A 24,041-nucleotide genomic window follows, 5' to 3' on the forward strand; every position below is an offset into this window, starting at 1 on the left:
AAAAAAAACACATCTTAGTAAAACCAATACCTTCTCAGCTTCGCATCGAAGCTAAAAAAAACACATCTTAGTAAAACCAATACCTTCTCAGCTTCGCATCGAAGCTAATAAAAGTACATTGTCATGTTTAATACCAGCTGGCCATAATAAATTCATGGATTTGTCAAAAACTTTGATAATTGTAGAGTGATTAGCTTTTTCTAGTTCATCCGAATTTAGTAAAAAAATTTTGCTTGCGCAACTTTCAACAAGAATACCAACTGTTACATTCGCAATGTAACGACCCTCTACATCAGTCGTCTCATCGATACTGACCCAAATTGCATTGTCTGAAATAGTTTTCCTTTGTCGTTAATAGTTTCATTTTAAATTTCATATACGTATCCTTTTTACGTAGATTCGTTCGGAATTTCATTTTTTGTATAAAATTCCAAAAATGCTTTTAATTTTCGATTTTCTAATTTATTTAAAGGAATATTAGCGGAAATAAGAGCCTCACACAAATCTTTGTTGAATGATGATTTTCTATTACTTATTTTTGTCAATAACTGTTGCTGTATTCGATTAATTTGATTTTCATATTGGACAAAGCCTTTTATATGTTTGTCACTTTTTAAATGTTGTGATACATTAAACTTTTTATCGGATTTAATTTTAATTTCACAAAACAATACACTTGCATCGATTGAAAATATATTAGGACTAAATTCATTAATATAAGATTGTAGCCGACTCGATATAAAATTTGTTTTACTTTTGGCATTTTTAAATCAATTAACACACCACTTTTCAAATAACGCAGATACAAGTACAGTAGTAATGATTTGAATAGAATTGTATTATCGACAACAACAATCGAATATATCAATTTTGATAATCAAAATACTTGTTAATTATTGTTTTCACATTCATATGTATGTGTTAGTAGTTTTTTTTTTCAATACAATTTTGGTTATTTTGGATATATACAAACAATGAGAACAATAGAAACCCGTTTCCTGACTTACTGAACACCCTGTATATATATATATAAAATCTATCTAAAAATAGCACTTAAACCTAAATATTAGCAAAATAGCACCCATAAATGTAAACTTGCAAAAATTAGTGAAATATGCATTTGCTAAAACTTCCGAGCCCTGTTATGCCTTATATGTCCTATCTGCCATTTTTTTTTTTTTTAAGTGAAACTTTTTTTGTAATTCAGATTTTGTACTTTGATGTATTTAATTGTAATAGTTTATAATTTTTTTAGTAACTCTTAAAGAAAGTGCAAAATACAATCATTTTGCGGGTTTTGTTTACGTCAGAAAAGCTGTTGGTGACCACATGGTACTAACGTTTTGCTCGCCTAATACAGAACTATACAGCGTTGTCTTATCTCGTGAAAAATGGCTGCCAAACAGTGATTTGAGAAGTATTACTAACAATATGAATAAGAACAAATTGCTGGTCACACAAACCAAACGAGCATGTCGTAACTCTTCTTCGATGATTCACAGTACAATTTGGCTTTTGGCAATATTTAGTTTAATTCATTTTATCTTACATCGTTTTAAGTAGACTAAAGTAACTGGTAGGTAAATAATCTCAGTCGTTCAACTATTAATTTTTCAAAAATATAATTTTACTTAAATAATATTAACTCAATTTGCAAATTTGTACAATTAGATTAACTACAGCGTGTATAAATAAATTGTTGTGCTGGTCACCTTAACAGTAGTAACTGATATTATTCTTACCAATTTATAAGAATTGTGAATTTTTAATCATAAGAGGAAACTTAATTAAACTAATTTAATAATGCAATTATGCAGTTTAAAATTTGCCCCTGGGTCTGGTCAAATATCGACCATAGTTTAAAATTAATGCCAATGTAATGAAAAATTTAATTAAAAGAGATATAAGACCAAATACACTATTCTAGATATCTATATTTATATTTTTAGCATCTTAGACAAAACATATTTTACACGATTTATTTATACATTTTTCGCAAGCGAAAACATGGTTTGATATTAGTACTGATAATTTTTTAAGCCCAACTTTTGTACCAACCTAAATACACACAAATAAAAATAATTAATTATGTAAGATTTTTATTAACTTTACATTGTGTTACCACACCTCTATTCAAACTGCAGAAATTATTATTAAGGAAATACTTATCACTTGACAATACTGTTTTTTAGTTTAAATATTTGTATGCAATTTTTGACACTTGATTTTTAAAAATATTTATTTATTTATAATATAAAATCTTTTATATTAAGTATATTAATGAATTTATAGCTAAGAATTTTGTATTATATATATTTTTTTTAATTTAAGGTAAAGCTATTTAATTGTTATAACCTAATAAGGTAGCTGCATTTGAAAAAATATTTTTTATAAAAATTATATAACACATTATGATATTTTAAGTTATAATTTAATGTATAAAATTGTTTGTCTTATTTTAAATACCTAAAAACTGTTATTTTTTTATGATGATGTCCAAGTAAATTTAACGGTTATTTGAAAATATAAATTATCACTTTAATACATTATTGTATATTTATTAAGAATGTTACTGTACATAATTTGTTCTAAACCGTATTACTATTACTAAAATTTATGTATACTTATTTATATAATATTTATTTACAATTTACACCCAAAAAATACTACGAATATTTTAATATAAAAGTACATTTAAAATAAAAATAAAAAATCCTAATCTTTATACTGTCTTATAAGTGGGGGAACAATTATAATAATGAGATAAATAATTAATGTCCATATTGGTACGAATACATAGTGCAAGGGTAAATTAAGATGCGGGTTTTCTAGTTTGTAGCAGAGCATTTTAATAGCAATTATCTTCATCAAACAAATAATAAAGATTATGCATCTACGACTACCACAAAACACTGGCATTTCGATCATAGCTTGACATGAGTTGCTATGTACGCAAGAGCATGTAATAAATAGTGCTGTCAGCAAGTCATCGAGCCAAATAGGCATAAATACCAGGTACCAATTTTGTTTCTGGCGGGTTTGCAACTGAATTGTTAGCAAAACTAGGAAGATCACCATAGAAGCCCATGTGGTCAATGCCCTTTGTGTCAAAGCCATTCTAAAATAAAACCAAGCCATTAGATTTATATGCTAATGTTTATAAATATTTCAAGGTAACAAAAACAAAAGTGCAAAGTTCTTAGAGCCTGTCTATTTAAATTTAGCACACATTTTAACTATAAACAACAGGTCAAAGAACGATCCCCGAATGTTTTGAATATAAAAAATCATAAGATGTTAAATTTTAAAAGATTTTTCAATTTTAGAGATTTAAAAGAGGATTAGTTTCTAAAACTAAGGGTCATATTTATAGTTATTTCCTATAAATAAGCAGTACTTAACCTATCTAAATAACATGCTTAAGAATAGCTTAAGCATAAGTTATTCAGAAGAATCAACAATAAATACGACCTTAGGTGTTTTAATCTCAAGGAATAGTTTAATTTTAAAGTACTTCGGAAGCTTTATAATTATTTTACAACATAATAAATAAAGAAACAAAAATATTAAATTTTCAATCAAATATATTTTTTTTAAAAAACGTAAAAAAGTATAAAAAAAAACAATAAATGTAGAAAAAATATACAAAAACTTTATTACAATATGTGATCAATTTACTTAAATTAACGGACATTTGTAATGATGTCCATCCTTACAACAGTATTCTCTTCCAGCTGAAAGATTGGTATTTACCCAAAAGTCGTTACAATTTTTGACAAAAAGATGGGCCTAGTACAAATCAAATAAATTATTCATAGAAAATTTATTAATACGGTTCAATAATTATTGAATTGTTCGCTTACTCGCTCTTTATATACGTCACGGTCAACCGAACCACAAATTATAGCTGGACTGTTGGGTAAATATTTGGCAATCTAAGAAAAACAAAATCACATATAAAGATATTTAAAGATTCGAATTAACCCAGCTTTTTAATTTTAAAAATATTTGTGTATTACATCGAACCACATTAATTAAAGGAAATAAAAATTACTTGAATTAATATTTTTTTTGCACTCTCTAAAAAACGTGTTGTTAAAAAGTTAATTTAAAATACCAGTACTATGGATTTATGGTAAAAAAAAATATTATAATAGATATTAATATTTAATATATCTTAAATGTATTTTCTTTTTAAATCATGTTAAGATGAATTAAGTTTTTTAAAAATTTTGGGAAATTAATTAACTAATACAAAATTTAATTATATATTTTAAACACAAAATTGAAAATACCCCTTTATATGAATAAACTACTGAGACAACTTGAGTTTGTTTAATTTTTTCCGCCAATTTTTTAAAATATCTAGTAACTTTCTTGTTTATTGTTCTTATTAAAATATATACTTACAATGTCTAAGCATTTATTAGTACAAGTCTTGATACCCAAAGCATTACACGTTGCAGGTTCGTCTTGTTCATGCATTAATGTGGCATATCCATTGGGTTGTTTTCCACTACCTTTAGTGAATTGACTACTAAGAAATACACCACAAGTACAAGGGGTCACAACAGGTACCTTAGAAGTAGGTAGGGTTTGGTTAGGTTTATTTTGAGGCAATGTACCGGAGTTACGGGACAAAATATCGTTTATCTTTCGTGTTGATTTGTGTTCTCCCGCCAGACTGTAACAAAAGAAAATCGTGATAAATATGTATATTACTGTCCAAAATTCTGTTTCATTTTATTTGGTAAATGAGTACTCACCAAAAGGAAAATAGTCCTACGACAATAACTAATACGAGTGATGATGACACCATATTGTTTGTAGTTGACTATAGCAGTTGACAATTATGCTGATTTAAGCTAAAATTAGCTAATACTAAACCGTATGCCATTAAGACTTAGTATATATACAAATTCAGTCGAGAGGGAAGATTTCCTCAAACTAGATGTTATGTAAACAAATCTGCACTACTGTTTTTAGTTAGCAGACGAAAGGGAGAAATGTTTTTAGTAAATAACACAGTTTCATTTAAAAAACCCCGTCATCGCACTTTTTTCGTAAACACATAAAACATTTGATTTAAACGCACAAAATCAACAATAAACAATGCTTATTTGAAAACGTTATGGTGATTTTCTAAGCAAATGACATCAAGCATGTTATATATATTTTTTTTTAATTTCTAACAATAAAATTTTCCATTCTAATAACTATTGCTAAATAAAATTGACTTATTATATAGGTAAAAATTGTATTTTAAATTAAAAAATATGTATGTAATACGCAATCGCCTATGACTACAAATTGGATTTTAATAAGGAACACGCTTGCTCAAAGTATTGCTCAGTCAACAAGAGATCGAATTTACCTAAATTTCATTAAAAATTAGACTGGCATAAAAGACCAAGTGCCAACATCATCCAAATAACACCCCATAATTCTATCGCAGCATTTTAAAAATTATTAAAATTAAATGTAAATTTATATAGAAATACTTTTAAGAAAAAACAATTTTAGGTTGTATTGTGCCTATGGTATTTAATTTTAAATGTATAGCTCGAGAAAAACTACAAATTCAAAAATTTGTTACAATAAGTTTATGTCATACAAGATTCAAAAATATCATATGCCTGAATTGAAAAAGTGTTCTGTATGGTTATTAATTATAATTAATTATTTGTGTATAATTATTGATAAATACATTTAAAAGAAAATAATAAAAAGTTCAAAGAAACGTAAGTAAAAATAGATTACTCGAATAAGTAATGTGGTGTGTATAGGAAAACATAATTAAGTTAATTAAACAAATTTATCATAATAAATTCTTATAAATTTACAAGAAGATTGAAAGGTTGTATTACCTCATAAACACATTCAATTACATATATAAAAAATAAACCTAAGATGACAATTGTGTATATATAAAATTGATATATATTTTTAATAATATTGAAATTGATGCTTAAAATTCAAATATTTTTTTTATAAAAACTTAGAATCCATACACCAAAAAATCAGTTATACTAAATTTAAAATAAAATAAAAATGTTATCATATTTAGAAAATCAACAATGATATATTTGATTTGCAAAAATTGTTTATAACTTTATCGCCAGCTAAAAGCAATAAAATATTCTTATTAAAAAAAAAAATAATAATTTACCTTAAGAAAGTTTTTAATTATTATATAACAAATGTCTTCAATTTTTAGTAGGTCTATACATTTTTTTTAAATAATTAAATTGTCTAAATTATAACATTGAACTTAAGTTTATTTAATCGGTATATATTTAAGAAGAATTTTAATAAAACATTTATTAAGGATTATATAAAGATTTATAAAATTAAAATTAGATTTTTTAATTCATAAGATTTATTTATATGAAAACAGTTAATTTTAAATAAAACTAAATTATTCATAAAAATTTTATTAACTAAATATTTTTAAATATAATGTCAGCTTTTCCTTCCATAACTATCCTATCATCAACCGAACAACAAAATTCACATGTTATGATTTTTCTAATTTTTTTAATTTCTACTTCAATTTTAACCTCATCTTCGGCATAACAAGCATTTGGAAATCGTAGGTACTTGGATACAAGTAATGAGCCATAACCAGGAAGCTTTGTACCAATAACACCTGATACCAAACCTGCTAAATAGACACCATGTACTAATGGATGTCGACTTAAATGTACAGGATTAATATCACCAGTTAATTGTGCAAATTCATAAATGTCACTTTTACAAATTTTCTTTGTAATAATTACACGATCACCAACTTTTATAGTATTAGAACAAAATGATCTATAAAAATGTAACATTATTTAAGTTAATAAGCAATCATTCTGTACTTGATAATTAAGTTTGTGTATTGAACATTAGAGCTGTTTTTATGTCGTTTTCAGAACAAAAATCATCTAAAAATATTTTTGCCACATTCTTTAACCTTGGATTTTCACTTTGGGCATAATGCATAATACAACCAACAATGGAAGGGTTAACAATGTCTGAAAAAGGATATAGTTAAAATATCAAAAATAAATTTAGAGGAAAAGAAGAAAATATATGTCATTAAAATACCCAATGCATAAAATAGGTATAATTTAAAAAATTGATAATAGAGAAAATTACAGGCTAATTTTACACTCGTTATAACATTTTCAATTTTTTAATTTAATTCGAAAACTTCACTTTTATATTTGTTATCTAGACAATGTTTTCTCAAAAAGTTTTTACACATTAATGCACAGTGATATTCTAAGAGTTATGTCTAGGGGAGGAATATGTATAAGATATTTTTTACTGTCCCTCCAAAAAGTATCGTCATTGTAAATTTATTTTCATTATAGGGTTTCTATTCTTCATATCCTCCCCCAGTGAGAATGATCATGCACTGATTAATTATTATCACTTGTTCAGAATGGTTAATATTGAGACATCAAGGTTAAAGTTTTTTCTTTTTTTAATTTGATAAAAACATTCCTTAAAGAACTTGTGTAAAATTATAGTTATAAAACAATATTATGTACTATAAAAGGTTGGGTTTATTGACATTTCAAATTAACTATTTTAAATAATTTAAATTGTGTGGCTTATAAAATGTGTTTCAAGCCATAGGTGCAACATAAATATAAGAAAGCAGAATTTTAGTTCTTACTTAATCATTGGCTATTAAAATAAAAAATGTTTCTAACATATTAAATTTGATTCTTTTGTATCAGTATTTTTAAGTTAATAACAATAAAAAATTGCTTATGATAATATTGCTTTTCAACATTATTATAAACATAAATATAATGTAAACTTGTGAATTTTTATCACCTACTTTATATTAAAAGTAATTAGTTATTTAAATAAATAAACTCTTTTATTGTTCAAATTATTTTTGTAAGCCTCAAAGATAGTACTATAATAAAATGAATTGTAAACAATAACATTTAAATTTTGATTGAATATAGAAATATTTTTTTGCCATAATTAATGCTCAAACAAATAAATAAAAGCAAAAATGCAGTTTATCACAAGTAATCTACAACATTCTAATACAATTTCTAATAATTTTTGTAATACTATAAATATTTGTTTTCAAAGAAAATTTATAAAATTCTAAGATTTCCACCAGCTAGGTATAAACGTTTTGAAATCATGTCCATCAGCAACCAAATTCTTTGATTTTAAACACTCATCAATTCTTAAAAGTGCTATGCCAATATTTTCACAAATACCTCTTAGTCTACCCAATGGTTTCTTGGGTTTTATACCATCATTATCGTAAATATCAGCATCTATATTTAATTTATGAGGAGCATTTTTAAAAACAATTGGCATTATTCGTTTTCTTATTACACCAGTGTGATGTGTTCTTGCTGTTAATTCTTGACCAATATAACAACCTTTATCAAAACTAACACCATTCAAATAATCACAGTTCATCTCCAAGGGTAATGATATTCCATTAAGTAATTCTAAACCCTCAGCAACACCATTAGTATACCTCCATTTTTGATAAGAAAATGTGTTGTCTTGATTATCTAGTAATAATTTATCATCCATATTAAAGTATCTATCAGATATTATTCTTTTGCCCAAAAATGGTAAACGAGGATCATCAAATGTGTTTTGAGAATCAAGAGGTATATTTATAGGTGTAGAACAAAACAAAACCCATACAAAAGCATTATGTAAGACATCAATCTCAATTTTCTTTCTTAGCATAAACATTTTCAAATGTTTTTGTAAGTTATTTGCGATACTACTATCACACTCTAGTAATATGAAATTATCTATTTTATATAAAAAACAATCGTACAAAACTCTTCCTTTGGAATTTAATAACATTGTATACAAAGAATTTTTTGTTTCTAGTTGCAAAATATCATTAGTCATTAATCCTTGACAATATTCAAGAAGAGCTTCACCTTTCATTTTAAGTAAGCATCGGTTATTGAGAAGTTCTAATTTTGGTTTATGAAGAAGTGAAGTGGAAAAGAAACGAACAAATCGAACTGGTAATTTCATTGTTTAGAAACCTTAGAAAAAAGGAACATAATTAAACGTATATCATATTTAACGGAAAATGTTGAATTTTATGTAGTATGCGATCATTATCAACTAGTAAAATTTTAATATTGGAATAAAAAATTATAATACAATATTTTTGATATTTATTTAAGCTTTTAAATATTTAAAATTATTTATTTTAAATTGCGAATAATTAATGAACATAATACATCAGTTTAAAAATTGATCAAATTAATTAATTAATAGAAGATATAATATTAAATGTTGTGGGTATATAAATAATACATAAAAATTTTGTTAAAAAAAATAAAATTTCCTCAATTGTCATCAAGAATCATGATTATTAACTTCATTTTATTCTTAAGATATTAACGGACATTTATAATTTTAGTTATCAATCCAACGTAATGTGAAAGTCAAATTTCGTCTATCATTTGGTACCATTGGAAATAGTACTGCTATAGCCGTAATACTATAATATAATTTTTTTCATTTTAATACTATAACAATAGTATCTGACAATGTGTTAAAAATATTTACATTTATACATTTTATTTAGTTTGATTATAATAAAGAATTATCTGTGATCATTTCCAAATAATAAAAAATAAACAATAATTTAAACTTTATAAATAAAATCTGCAATCAATATAATAAAAAAGTTTTTTAAGCATAAAAAAGTAGTTTAACACAATACATTTATCCAATGAAGTCATAAATTAAGGTAACAATGAACATTTGTTTGCAGTTAATATGATTTGTTTAAAATATTTGAATGTTTCATAAAAAAATGATTATGGCGAATAAAATATAATTTTATTTTATTTTATCTTTTATTTATAAGTAATTAAATGAATTATAGTATATTATAAACAATACAAAATACTAATAAAATATGTAATGAAATATTAAGTTAGTTAAACTTGAACAACATAAAATTATTTTAAACTCATTTTTAGATTTTTAAACTTTTCCTAAATATTTAATTTTATGATAATCCTGTATTAATCATAAAACAAAATAATTTATATTATTTTACTAAAATTTCAACAATTATATATACAAGATCTATGTAATAATATGTAAATTATTTAAACCAAAAAATGGATAGTAAAAATTGTCACTCATTTTAATATGTGTTTAAATTTACTTAAAAAATTCTCTCAATGAATATATTATTAAAATTAATAACTTTATAATTTTTTTTTTTTTTTTACTATAGTTATTTAATTAACTATTTTCTAATTATTACAAAGAAATATTTTTTCTCTTTTCATATTTTTTTTAGAGAATTTCAAATTGTGTCCTAATTATTACACTTATTGAAAATTTATCAACAATATTAAAAAAATTTTGAAAAACTATTGTACTACATTAATAATTACTGAACAAAATTAATTATAATTATTAGGAAAAAGAAAAATTATGCTTTTAACTGTGCATTTTTTATAAAATGTAAGATAATTACCACATTTGACATTTAGCAGATAAAAACATTACCAAATTCAATAGCTTAAAGAGCATCAGATGCATATTTTTTTTAGATAAGTACACTGTTATTATAGACTACATATTTTACACAGTAAACTAATTATAAATAATACTTAAAGTAGTGATTACTTTTTTCATAATGAAGTAATACATGACCGCATACAACATTACAATTTAATTTCTCATTATAAATTTTTATTTTTAGGTATCTAATTTAATAGCCAATGATTTTATATACACTTGAATAGTCTTTTATTTATCAAACTTTACCTAATACTCAACTTACCTGTTTTTATTTCTGCAGTATATAAATACATAAACGTTGTAATTACAGATAATACAATATTTTCTTCGTCAAGTCTCAAACACCTTTCAAGACTTTGAATTCCTCCGTTGCCAATAATATAATCTTTATTTGTTGAATCTGTAAGTTTATAAACCAATATGCACATAATTTTATATGTATATTTAAATAATTTAAATTTTCTTTATAACCCTAATTATAAATTTAAAATGAAAAAAACAACAAAACTGATTTTAAAGATTATTATTTTATATTTTTCTAATATAGTAGCCACAACTAATTAGACTCGTAGTTTATTAACTCATTTGCCTATTGGACTCAAACAAGCTGGTATCGATTTACATGTATACTAATATACAGAAAAATATTTATTTATTGGACTCCTTATACTGGTAATAATGGTGTCATTTAACAATAAGATAAATAAAAAAAATAAAACAGATATGCTATTTAATTCAAATTAAATTTAAGTTTAATTTTTGACATTATTTATAATGACACAGCAATGTTGATCACTATTAAATGTTCAAAGAAATGTATAATTTGCAAGATAATAAGAAAACTGAATAAGACACTTCAACTCATCATCACACCTAGATTTTCCAGGTATTGCCATATAAAAATAAATATTAACACACATACAATAAAATATTTTTAATGATTTTATTATGTTCACCAAATGTTTCAATGATATTCATTTCAGAAATTATAACATAATTCTTTTAGTCCTATATAAATAAAATACAAAACAAAAACTATTTTATGAAGTTTTAATCTTTATTTTTTTGACATCATCGTCATGTGGTTCCCAAAAATGACTCTCCATTAAATATCTCTCCATTAAATTTGATATTTTATTTATAATATTATTATAAAACAAATAATTTTATAATCAAATTAAAATAAATATAAATAAAATCTCAATACATGTAAATAAAATTAAATTTGCAAAAGTATTTTATTATTTTTGAGGTCTCTCACCTTATTGACTCATTTGTTTAATGGACTTAAATATAATACAGCCCCAAAGTAGGTCTAATAAGCAAGGACTCCTAAATTATGAGAATCTTAAAAACAAACTTGAGGTAAATGTTTAATAAGAGCCAAATAATAGTTAGCGGTATCGTATCAAATTTAAGTTAAGGAAATTATTGTACATCTATAATAACTAGAATCAAATTAAATCTAACTATTTTAAAAAATATTTTATATTTCAGGTTAACCTTTTCACAATATTAAAGCAAAATACATTAGCATTAAAAATCAAGACATGTAAATTTTAAATCATATTACCGTTGGCTAAATTACAAAGTCCAGCAGCAGCAAACCGGACTAAATCTTTTTCGGAAGAGTTTAACTGCTCTAAAAATAAATCAATCACCCTCTCTGATCGTATGTAATTGTAGTTAATTGGATCATAAGCAAAATTAGCTAAATTAGCAAGTGTTTGTTTTTTAGCTTCTGAAAATTCATTAAAAATAAATAAATAATGAATACATTAGTATTTACTAATTAGTAATTGATAAGTAATAACCTATGCTTTGTGTTTTCCGAAACTCCTGAACAAGTAGTTTTAAAAATTCTGGCCGATTAACTCCATCGACCGGCGTTCGTTTTATCAGTTGTTCAGGTTTATGAAACATAAAATTGGTAATAAAGATTTAAAAACGAAATAACTATAATAATTTAACTCACTTTTCTCCAACAAACGTGAATGAAGTAAGATAAATTCCTTTATAATTATTATCAGTTTATCAAAAGAACGATAAAAGTGATAATTGAGATGGGCAGATGGTGCGTCGGTCGCTTACAGTTTCTGTCACAAGAACCAACCCGTGCGGCCCATTAAAAGTTCATTTTCGCTACGCCGCCAGACGTGCGCACTCGACGCACTAAATTCTTATCCGTTTCGTACGATCAACGTTTTCGACCCTTTTTTAACAATTGTTTTTATATTTTTATTGTTTTAAAAAACATTTTTAGAATCTTTAATTACTTCTTTACGTCTATCAAGTGTTAATTTTTTAAGTTCATAGAACTATTTTTCTATTGTCATCCCTTAGAACATCAACGAGGAATTATTTTATTGAACGACCGGAAATGGACACGTTGGAAATCACAATATCACGAAGGTAAGATACGTTCAAAGGTCGATTAAGTAAATATATGTACCAATGAAATATATGTACTATGATATGAATATTAATTGTCATACAAACGTATAACTAAATATTTTGAAAACTGAGTATCTATGTAACGGTCATTTGTAAACGGTACGTTTTAACTATTTAAATGTAACACTCTAAAAATGATTAGTATATTTAATATTCTTAAACTAAAATATGATTAAATCATAAATCAACTCAACTAAATCAAATCATATGCAAGGGTTGGATAGAATAAATTGTAGTAAGCTATTTTTAGATTTATTGTTACCGGGTTTCACCCCTCAATTGTTAGATCATAAACGTGTGTAATACCTATCATTAGCGCTTCTTCTAGTGAAAAGACAGTCTTGTAANACCGGGTTTCACCCCTCAATTGTTAGATCATAAACGTGTGTAATACCTATCATTAGCGCTTCTTCTAGTGAAAAGACAGTCTTTACAGTTTACACCCTTTTACAGTTCGACACCCTTTAAATTTAATCGTTGTGCACGTGTTCAGTCTTTGGCCTCGGCACCCAAACGTCAAGTAGAGATCTCTACCCCGTAAAAATGTATTTTTAAACACCCGACTATTGCCAAAATAAAGGAAGATGCTGTAATGAAAATTGTTTTGTGGATATTTATTTTTCACCAATTGTCCAACGTAGAATACTCTAACATATTATAAATGTGCGTTTTAGATTTTTTTTTTTTTTGTACTCAATATACAAACCTATGTATATGTAAATTATATATTGATGTGATATTTGAAAACGCTAATGACATACTGTAATAAATAATTTCAAATAATTAATTTTCAGTGATTTCTAATGACATTCCTCCCTCATCGTCATCACTAAATACTAAGAATTCGCATGCTAACGACTGCTATTAATTTAATATGTTATATGGCTCATAATTGTTCTTTATCCTTATTTCTTATACAACCCTAGAAAGCCCCTAGGTGCTCTAGTCAATAAGCTATTATTAGAAGTCAAAAGAATGTGACACATTAACGCGATTGTGTTCCTGACTGCCCTATTGACACTATTGATAATTACACTCAGATTGAGTGTTACCGATAGTATGTTCTTACTGTATTGTACACTACATTAATTATCGTTTTAATGATAGTTGTACCCTCAATGTGTAACGGTCCGGTCATTTATACAAGTATACAGCGTCTAAAAACGTCACAGTTATCGTTCATAGTCGACCTCTGTATCATCATCATTTTGTTTCATAATAATTTAGCTGTTCTAATCCCCAAACATGTTCATAGAGATAAGATTACATTTGAGGGAAACGCATGACTGATTGTTCCGAAAAAAAAAAAACGAACTTTGTATGTCCTTTTCTGAACCGATTAATTTATACACATCTTTAGATTAAAACACGTTGCTAGTTGTTGGCATTTTTATGTAACCATCCGGCGCTAATCTTGTTCTGCAGCTAACTGAATAACACCGTTTCTCAGGTCACGGACAAATAAACGACGGGGAGAGGGAAGAAATATTGCTCTTTCAACAAAAATATGTCTATTTATTACATTTTATTCCACAACCTTCGCGCGTAAATATCTTTATGCGCGAATCTATGATATTGATTAAATTTCTATAGTATTCGCTGAGTAAAATTATAAAAATATTTTTTAAAACAAAAATATAGCACTTATAGTGTGACGACTGTGATGTCAATGTCTCGATGATTATCGCCTTCTAACACTTTTTATACGAGTGCGTTAGCAGACTCAATAAAAATATTAAAATATACTACGCGTCGTCTCTGCTCGATAGGGCAACGGCTGACCAAAGTGCACAGCTATTATTATTGTTAAATATTATTATATATTATATATTCATAATATGTGTTATGCATACGCGCGACTTCTTTATACGCACTCGTATAGGGGAGAGGCGCATACGCGTTTTGCCGCGTTGCCACATCAGCGTGCCCGAACTAGCCTATTTACTATTGGACCTTGACGTTATGTGCACTGTTTGATGCTACAAAACAGCGGCGTTCCGTATGCCTGGAGCATCATCGCCGCCGTTTATTCATCTAGTGTACTTTCTTACCCACAGCATTGCACAGCCATTGACCGATAAACGCCACAGTTCGTATTCCCCTACCAACCCTACCCGAAAACCCGTTACATCTTGTTTAGAGATTATCCCTTTTTTACTACTCGCTTCTCTTTTGTGGCTAGTTTAAAGTCTCTTTCTATTTCATACGACATTGTGTAAAAGTTCAGCAGTGGTTTTCATAATTATCTAGCATGGCGAATCGAAAGAACATATGCAATTGTTCTCGCCAAAATTTCAACGGTGAACAATATGGGCAAAACTTAAACAAATAAAAATTACTACACACACAGCATTTGCTTGTACCAAACTCGTTCATGAATAGTCTTATTATTACATTCCTTACACCATTTTCGACCCACTCGCTTAATTTATTTATATATGCATGTAAATATTAATTAAATCTATTATACAATATATTTTTACTGTCTATTTGTAAAATTGGACAATTGGACGGTTAATGGAATTTAAAATATAATAAATTAATCACTAAATTTCATTTGTTTTAAATCACGCCGTCATTGTTGTTTAAGATTTACTAATTATACTGTAAATAAGTCTCTTGAATGATGTGCTCTTATCAACATAACTATTGTAGAATATTAATCATATGTTTTCAGTTAGTCTTAAATACCAATTAATTATTTTCTTTTAAATGTGTTTTTCTTTCAAAATTTGACTACCAATATTCTATGTTTATAATTACACTTTAAGTGCTACAATTTACCCATTATAATAGTGTCAACTTCTAATTTTTAGTGTGTCGTACACTCACAAATTTTTTGTTTTCAGAATGTGTTAATTTATATTATGTTTAACATACGTTATAGTTTGAAATAATACTAGTTTCACCTAAACTAGTATTATTAGTCGGAAATATATTTAATTTTTATTATTATCAATTATATACTTTTTTCTTATTGGAAATTAAATATTTCAACCCAAGTCTGATTTCTTTAAATGATTTTCAGTTATACCAAGTATATTCATATTTTCTTCAAAACCTAATCCGGCACTATCTTCCCTCTCGTCAATTGGATAATATTTGATTATATGCTCACCATATATTACATCCTGTTAATGTCCTGGTTAACACTATTTATAACAGTTTTTATTTTTTCCCCTTTGCTTTGTCGCTTTACTTGCTAATAATGATCCGAGTCTTGATTTGGCGTCAGCCCAAACCAATTAAATTACTAGCTTTTTAGTTTGAACTTGGATAATTACTGTAAAAAAAATACTCCCCAACTTGTGTTTGAGTACGATGGGAACCACGAGTCGTGTATCGTGGGAACTGGTTTTTGTGGCACCTGCTGTTTATAAGCGGTGGTGGTAGCAGCGAAGTCAATGCCGGACAAGGGTGGATTTGTAAACTCGTGAGGTTAAAGACCCTCCTCTGTGATGTACATTATAATGTACGGGGTGCGTTGGCCCTTAACCGTCATATTGTTCCTGTAGTGGAATCATCCCGACCGTTTCATTGCTTGAGGTCATTTTACACCTGTTGTTTTACGTAAATACTTGTACACCAGCCCCAAAAATCCTCCCGTATTATTTTATTTTTTCAATTGTTTCCCAAAGGCTGACCCTGAACAGGAAACGGCACGAGTGGGGTGAATATTTTTACTTGATGTGTTTTTAAAATATGTAAATCACTGGTGCTTAAACATTCTAATTTTACGCTTGAAAACACACTCCCCTTGTGCGATTACGAATTTTTAATTTTTTTATTCATTCACTTATTATATTGGATAGACTGAATTTTGTAGGAATTGTCCCAATGGAATTTTATTTGACAACCGTCGACTGACTGACCTCCGCGTTTTTTCTATGTATATTTTTTTACGAATTAAGCAGTCACGGTTTCCTGCGCCATAATCTTCGTCGTTTGTTTTGTCGACATGTAAATAATAAAAGTAGTTACGGTATCCTTATACCAAAAAACGAGAAGAATTTGCATTTCAATCGGACTCGATAATTAACAAAAATTCTAAGTTTTTCACTCCGTGACGTACTGTAGGCGCGCAGAGAGGATAAGACCTGAATATATATGTAAATGAACACTAAATGCTTTTTACTCTGCGATTTCGTGGTGATTTCTTTTCTTTTTTTTTTTTTTTTTTTTACTTCGTCGCAACCACACACACATTATACGCGTACGTAGCGCCAGTATAAGGTTTTTTTTTCAGGGGAAAGTAGGTTTTACGGTGACGACCATATGCAGGTTGTTGTGTGTATGTGTATGTGAAGTTCACGGTGAAGTGATGCTCGCTCAACAGGTATACACACACGCACACGCAGCAGAGGCACTTGTAATTACCGGCCGCACCGAACCAACACAGCGGCGGTGAAGGGTGAATGCCCTACGATATACTAACCAACCCCGTTTCCAATGTGTGCGGGTCATTCACCCTATTCGTATATAATATAAAGTTATTCTTTCTTTTTTTCTAAACGCCTTGTGTTTGTGTGTGGATGGATGGGAGAGAGATACCATACGGGGATAGCCCACATGCCAAACACCGCATACACAATGCCACTTGTCGCGCGCTCATAACAATAATATATACTTTGTTACCAAATTATTTTTGTCACGGGCAGTAATTTTCATACCAAATTCTTATCCAATTTCAAAAACACATTTATGATTTCAGATACATGTATGACCCTGATATAATAAATTTTTAATAGTGTGTTTTTTTTTAATTTTACGATGTTTAGGGCTATTAATAAAAACAATTATCTTGTGCTGCAATTAGATAGACGTGGTCCAACGCCTAACCATTTCCAGTAAATACTCGCTTCTCGTATGATTTCTAACATTTTTGCATTTAGGTCACCGCATTACTAGCTCTTAGTTCTTACAATAATATAGTTTTACGAGTAGCTCCTTGTGTCCAAGTGTAATGTTTAATAAAAGACTATTCATTCGATCTGTATCCTTGCTAACTTTTTATGAGAATATTTATTTTCCACTTTATATGAGTTAGTGCTCATCTATGTACAGATGCGTCTAAAATAGTAATTGCACGAACTGACTCTATTCTATTGCTGTGTGCCACAGAATTTGTTTTCATTCCACCTGTTACGAATAGGTAACGCACACGTTATCCATTCGTCACGTACGTGTTAATTTACTTCATGCATTTTGTTCCTATTTAAATGTATCATGGTATAATCCGTAAAAGAAAACTTGCCATTACAACTTCGCTTAAAACTACGGGAGACTTTGAACATTGATATATTTTCTAGCATAGAAGTAAAATATTTATTAATGACAACGATATAAAAAAAACTAATTGACAGGAACATTTATGAAAACTTGTGATTGTCGTTGAATTAGTATTTTACTAGATNCTTAAAACTACGGGAGACTTTGAACATTGATATATTTTCTAGCATAGAAGTAAAATATTTATTAATGACAACGATATAAAAAACTAATTGACAGGAACATTTATGAAAACTTGTGATTGTCGTTGAATTAGTATTTTACTAGATGTGGAGAGAATAAACAGCGGTTGTTGTACATTTTTCGTGAGGGCAGCAACTTGGGAAGCCCGCGTCCATTGAATAATATAATATAATGATGACGGTGCGTATAATATACGGGTAGGAGAATATTGTTTCATTTTTAGTGCCAAACGCCCACTCCCCCCTAATACTCGCTACAGCATTAGTATAGTGCTGAGAGGCCACTAAATTTTCTAAAGGGGCACCACACCCTTTGCTATAATTGCATTCGTAGTATAATCGTCGTTGTTGTTGTTAAATATACTGGCCGAACGCGCGTGCATTTAAACATCTTCATCTGTTGTGCCCTAAGAATATTGGCGTCGGGCCACAGCAATGATTTAACGTGAAAAAAATATCCCCTCGCGCATGTTATTTCGTTGGTTAAGTAGGTGTTCTTAATAATAATAATAAAGTCGGATAATAGTCAGAAAAACGGGAAAGAATTACATAAATATTTTATATATATTCCACGGTTTTACACATAGGCACAGATTTACAGTTATATCTCTACATTTATCACACAACTAAAATTACTCAACCGTCATATCACAGTATTTGTATACTGTGCTCACAATCCGGGTCTTCGACCCCGAAAGTCACAAACCACGCTAGTGGTAGCACTGAAATACCGTCATTTGTTTTCATATCATAATGTAGATGCGTTGTGTGTCCCTCTTTTAAACAGTGAGTAAGAACGAAAGAAATAATACTTGATATTATTTAAACTATAGCGTGGTTAGTAATTTTTAATTTCATGGGGTAGATTGTGTTTGTAAAAAAAGAAATTATGAAACAATAAAATAACCAAAAAACGACTTATTCTAAGCAACTACATACACGCATGTGTATGTGTGCTAGCACAACTATACTACTAATACACTACTACACCTCTCACGTTTCGTTGTTGCTGAGCTCTACTCGGCGGGTCAACGTCCTCATTCCACTAAAACATAACATATCTACTGTCGTGGTACATCCCAAAGTGCGGCGTGCAGTGTTTCGAAAATATTTTTAAACGAAATTTGTAAACTTCTCTTGAATTTTCAGTCAGTGTACTTATGTACATAAATGACACGTACTATATAAACAAAAAAATGCCCTCGAAAAACAATAGAATACGATGAATTTCTTCCGTTTGCTTAGTCATATTTCATTATTTGTATTGCATCATAACCTTAAACCCAAATAATATCTTAACGTCTTCAACTGGATCACAACGATTCCCGCCAAAATAAAATTACTATACTAATGCTTATTTGCCTTAGATTAGATACAAACGCATTGTAACCGTTACTAATTTTCATCGTCATTAATTCTGTGTTAAAATGCACTACTCAGTTTGATATGCTGTCGTCTTTCATGTGTGAAATTAATCTGAATAATGCAAAAACAGATCTTGTTTTGATATATTTATTAAAACAACATTTATTATTTATTAACCCAACACCCAACCACTCTTTCATGTTATAATAAGTCTAGTGATAGATTTTAATATTTCTTATAGAAGTATAGTTCAAATTTATTTCTCTATTTAATGTTTTATCAAGACTTGCTTTTATGGAGTCTTAGCACGTGTTACGACTTTTAAATTGGTACAACCGTTTTAAGTGGTGCAATATGAGGGTAGATTTTTACGGGATCATTGTCCTGAGAACGCCCGTTTCCATAAAATAAACCTTCATAGGGGTTGTGTTAAAAATACTATTCACAACATAATCGTTTAAAAGTTACTAATTTTACATTAATCGACAACCTTCATCAAATTTAATCCTTCTAAAACATGCTGGCGGATTTTTTTATTTTAATTTTAATCAAACAAAACGCTTAAAATATCTACTAATAGAATGTCAATTAGTACCTAGTATATAATGAACTGCTTGAATTGGTGTCATAAATGTTATGTTTAAGGAAAAATACTATCATAATGCCAAATACAATTTTTAGTTAAACTAGTTTTATGCTTCAAATAAGTTTAGCCTTTGATTATAAGATTAAAAAAAGTTTGCTATAAATTTATGAATTATTAAGTTATTTTTTATGTATTTAATACAATTGTATAATTGTAATTGAAGGTGCTTATTAATTTCACTAGTAGTAATTAATATCAAAATTTATTGTAGGCTATTCGCATCACTTATATTTTCTATAAATTTTAAATTTGATCATTTTACTACTACTTAAAATTGTTTATTTTTCGATATGTTATTCAATTTAAAAATTTAAACATTTTACCATACCATAATACAAAATGTTGTAATGCTAAATTAAATTATTGTATAATAATTTCTATTAGATGATGGATATTACCACACTTGTAGCAACACTTAACTTTAAACTTACTGTCCTTTACTATTTTTATTTTTTTGTGATTATATACTATTATTTTTACTGTGCAACAGAACGTATTTCAAATTTTGACAAAATTAAATTTTTATCGATAATGACAAAAAATGTTTTTCTGACACAATATTTTTTTCTACATATATTTTTTTATAAGATTTATAGTTTTATTATAGTTATTAAAATAAAATCATGCCTTGTATTAAAACGTGTTTAATTCAAATTTGTTTTTCGATCACCTGAATACCTAAAAAAATTGAAGTAGCACTGTTGCAATATGAACGACTATATGTAACATAAATAAAATCTAAATAAACTTTAAGCCTATTATTAAGAAAAAAAAAATTATTTTCCCTCTAGTCTATAAAATTAGTTTTAACTTACTATACTGAACAACCAAGCATCTGTAATTATTACTTGCAACAAAGGAAAACCAAATCACTACTTGTTGAATAGAAAATGTAGAAATGTGAAAACACCCTGTATACACTCAAAGCTGAATAGGGCGGTGCTGTGACCTTGATTCGTGCACTGGCCGATCTGTTACGCATTGTTGCCAGTGCGTCCCCCACCCCATTTATACTAACTTGTGTGACTTGCGTGTATATGTATATATATATGCAATGAGTGCCGCACCCGTGCTCCCACCACCGCCCACCCATCACTTTTTTTAACAGGGGGTGGTGGTGGTGCGCTGTTTGCTTGGCTGATTCGGTAATGGTAAGAAGTTGAAGCTAAGAACGCGTTGCGCGTACATCTAGCGGACCGCTATGGGAAGGCCGAACGCGGTTCCACGTGTCGCCACCAGCGCTCTCTCTCCCTCCCCTTTTTACTAGTTACTGCCGCCCGTGTAGTAATCCGTCCCACCCTGCACCCGTTCCACGTCTCTTTCGTACTGTAATCGTCGTCGACCACAGCGTGACCCCAAAACTATTTAGGATACTTTTGGTGAGAGAATTTCATTGGAGCTAATGGAAAAAAGGGTTTGGAAATTATTTTGTACTTATTTGCATAATCGCTTAGATCTGTTCTTCAGTTTTCAATGTCTTCTTTTCTCCGTAAAATAATGACAACTGAATCGCGTTTTTAAAAGAAAAATATATCGTATGCATAACGCTAGGAATACAACAGGTATCGGCCTTTTCTACATGTAATTATAATATAATAGTGCATTATGTGTGCATGAATAGCGTGAAGGACAGAGCTTGAAAGTTGTTAGTGACATGGGGGAGGGGCTTTGGGGTACGCGCGTGTGCGTATGAGTGTTATCGTCGTCGATGCACCCACTTGTTGGCCTCGCGCACTGTTGCCGCGGCGGCGCATCTCGGTTGCACGGCGTCTTTTTTCCACCCTGTTGCAATATTTGTTGTGTGGCCGGGACCCCACCCATTGTGTTGGCGGTTATAGTCATGTGGCAAAAACAACCTCGACGCCGCCGCCAACATGACTCGATTCTGCGCACAATTGTACTGCGCGTGTATTTCACGTAATGTTTTTCCCTGTGTATTGTATTCGCACAACCGCCCGCCCGTCCGTTAAATAACCTAAGCGTCGGCGCATACCGCGATTCGCCGTCACCACCTCACCGCAATGCCACACGGCCTTGACGTCATATAATACGTTCATGATCACCCCAGCGGTTTTTATCACGTTTTTACGCCGCCTCGCCCAATGACGTATAGCGTAAATTGCAATATTACTCAATTTTTTTCATGTTTATCAATTATTTTTAACCACTCCATAAAACTGTTGAAATAATTTTCAATAATAATTACCCCTAACCAATATGGGTTGAAAATATTTTGAAACAAACATTATTCAGTAATTTTGACATAAAATTATTTAGAAGTAAAAGAATAAATTGCAAAAACTTGCATTAAATATTTTTTGTAATTCAGACTTTTAAATTAAAAATTTTATTATATTATTATTTTTCTGATATAGATTATTATACTATATCAATAATATACTTTATAATTTAAACGATGAGTTTATTATGACACACTTTTTTTCAAAAGTGAAATAAATTAATTTTTTTTTGTCTTTAAACTTATTTTTGTTAAAAGTATTTAGAATTACGGAAAATATTTCTCCCCCGATAAATGCCTCATTTTATATATTTTAAAATTCAAGTTATACTGAAATGTTAGCTTTGCTTATGTCGTTAAACAGTATAATTTTGTAAAAAGTAAAATAAATACATTCGTAAAAAAAAAATCCAGAAATTATACCCAATTTCGTAGTTCTGTGGCAAATTATTCAAATAAACTGTTTACTTCATCCAGCCATGACTTAAAAATACTTAATTGTTGTATGATAGCTTAACCGAAATATACATACATTTATGGATTATTACTTTAAGGAAAATATATTTCTTATTGATACTATCATTGCCTCTGACAATTTATATTCTTTGTATTAATTTTTCATGTTGAAACGGTAATGACCTCATCAATTACATATTTCATTATTTCAGAGCTGATACTCGGTCTTTAAAGTAACTAAAAATCACTTTTCTCGGAAAAAACAATGTTTAATCACTTTTTACTATTAGAGACACATTTGACACATTTAGAAAAAAATAAACTTCTATTATAGATTAGTTATCTAAAATAAAAAAAAAGAGTTTTTATTTTAATTAAAATTTTTATTTATAACTTTATTATGATGAGACTATTTGACTACTACTTTTACATAATTATTTTAAAATTGTATTTGTTTAAAGAGGAAATGATTAAATATTGATTACACTGAGATTTGTTGTTATATGAAATGTCTTTAAAATTCAAACATTTAAAAAACATCTCGTTATTGGAATAATGACTTTAATTTTTCTTAAATAGGCTCAATAAGTAAACAGGACAAAAATTACAGCGCTAAATAATCATCTTTCCATGTTATAAAAGAAATGAAAGTCTTGTATTAATACATATTAATTAATTATGTGTTGATATTAACTTGAAAAATTTAAAAATATTTGTAAAAGTTTTGAAACTATAAAGTCTTTATTAAATTTAACCCTTTTTATTTAAAATATTCGGCATTTTTCGGAAATTGTTAAAAAAACTTTCTTCTAAAATTAATTTTCAAGATAATTTGTTTCGATGTGTTTTTTTTTTTTTTTTT

At 28.3% G+C, this 24,041-nt stretch overlaps 5 protein-coding genes across 8 annotated transcripts in view; 2 read left to right on the top strand and 3 right to left on the bottom strand.

Moving 5' to 3' along the window:
• Nucleotides 1-2,525, top strand: part of LOC126910430 (uncharacterized) — an 8,074-nt gene extending 5,549 nt beyond the window's left edge. The window contains exon 3 of the mRNA XM_050692992.1: nucleotides 1,256-2,525. Coding sequence (XP_050548949.1) covers nucleotides 1,256-1,563 — 308 coding nt within the window. The 3' untranslated portion in view covers nucleotides 1,564-2,525. The remainder of the gene's footprint in view (nucleotides 1-1,255) is intronic.
• A 445-nt stretch (nucleotides 2,526-2,970) lies between these two features.
• Nucleotides 2,971-12,569, bottom strand: LOC126910421 (armadillo repeat-containing protein 7-like). 3 transcript variants are annotated; one of them, XM_050692984.1, is made up of 5 exons: nucleotides 12,363-12,568; nucleotides 12,122-12,289; nucleotides 10,811-10,948; nucleotides 6,864-7,019; nucleotides 2,971-3,118 (listed from the first exon to the last, which is right to left on the bottom strand). In XM_050692984.1, exons 1-4 carry the CDS (start codon nucleotides 12,469-12,471, stop codon nucleotides 6,871-6,873), a joined length of 564 nt encoding a protein of 187 aa, XP_050548941.1. In that variant the 5' UTR covers nucleotides 12,472-12,568; the 3' UTR covers nucleotides 2,971-3,118; nucleotides 6,864-6,870. The 3 variants fall into 3 exon arrangements, 2 of the variants coding, with proteins under 2 accessions (XP_050548941.1, XP_050548940.1); XR_007705247.1 differs by lacking the exon at nucleotides 2,971-3,118 and adding an exon at nucleotides 6,543-6,661 and having other exon boundaries at nucleotides 6,722-7,019; nucleotides 12,363-12,569; XM_050692983.1 differs by lacking the exons at nucleotides 2,971-3,118; nucleotides 6,864-7,019; nucleotides 12,122-12,289; nucleotides 12,363-12,568 and adding an exon at nucleotides 7,878-9,041 and having other exon boundaries at nucleotides 10,811-10,945.
• LOC126910433 (follicle cell protein 3C-1) lies at nucleotides 3,567-5,611 on the bottom strand. Its single transcript, XM_050692996.1, has 4 exons — nucleotides 4,767-5,611; nucleotides 4,411-4,684; nucleotides 3,864-3,935; nucleotides 3,567-3,789 (listed from the first exon to the last, which is right to left on the bottom strand). Exons 1-4 carry the CDS (start codon nucleotides 4,817-4,819, stop codon nucleotides 3,679-3,681), a joined length of 510 nt encoding a protein of 169 aa, XP_050548953.1. The 5' UTR covers nucleotides 4,820-5,611; the 3' UTR covers nucleotides 3,567-3,678.
• LOC126894591 (3-hydroxybutyryl-CoA dehydratase-like) lies at nucleotides 6,441-6,833 on the bottom strand. Its single transcript, XM_050665717.1, has one exon. It carries the CDS (start codon nucleotides 6,831-6,833, stop codon nucleotides 6,441-6,443), a length of 393 nt encoding a protein of 130 aa, XP_050521674.1.
• A 98-nt stretch (nucleotides 12,570-12,667) lies between the features above and the next one.
• Nucleotides 12,668-24,041, top strand: part of LOC126910412 (protein tramtrack, beta isoform-like) — a 31,430-nt gene continuing 20,056 nt past the window's right edge. The window contains exon 1 of one of the 2 annotated variants that reach the window (XM_050692967.1): nucleotides 12,668-12,960. The gene's annotated coding sequence lies outside the window, so the exon portion shown is untranslated. The remainder of the gene's footprint in view (nucleotides 12,961-24,041) is intronic. The other variant, XM_050692965.1, reaches the window with a different exon arrangement.

This window comes from Daktulosphaira vitifoliae, unplaced genomic scaffold (assembly GCF_025091365.1).
Source record: "Daktulosphaira vitifoliae isolate Bord-2020 unplaced genomic scaffold, ASM2509136v1 Scaffold_1, whole genome shotgun sequence".
Taxonomy (NCBI): Eukaryota; Metazoa; Arthropoda; class Insecta; order Hemiptera; family Phylloxeridae; genus Daktulosphaira; species Daktulosphaira vitifoliae.

Bases quoted from the DNA above. Each gene is read 5' to 3' on its own strand.
- LOC126910433 (XM_050692996.1), bottom strand. From the start codon at position 4,819: ATGGTGTCATCATCACTCGTATTAGTTATTGTCGTAGGACTATTTTCC. The intron at 4,685-4,766 runs GTGAGTACTCAT...CTTTTGTTACAG, and splicing joins GTAGGACTATTTTCCTTTTG to TCTGGCGGGAGAACACAAAT. The intron at 3,790-3,863 runs GTAAGCGAACAA...GATTTGTACTAG, and splicing joins GTGACGTATATAAAGAGCGA to GCCCATCTTTTTGTCAAAAA.
- LOC126894591 (XM_050665717.1), bottom strand. From the start codon at position 6,833: ATGTTACATTTTTATAGATCATTTTGTTCTAATACTATAAAAGTTGGT.
- LOC126910421 (XM_050692983.1), bottom strand. From the start codon at position 9,030: ATGAAATTACCAGTTCGATTTGTTCGTTTCTTTTCCACTTCACTTCTT.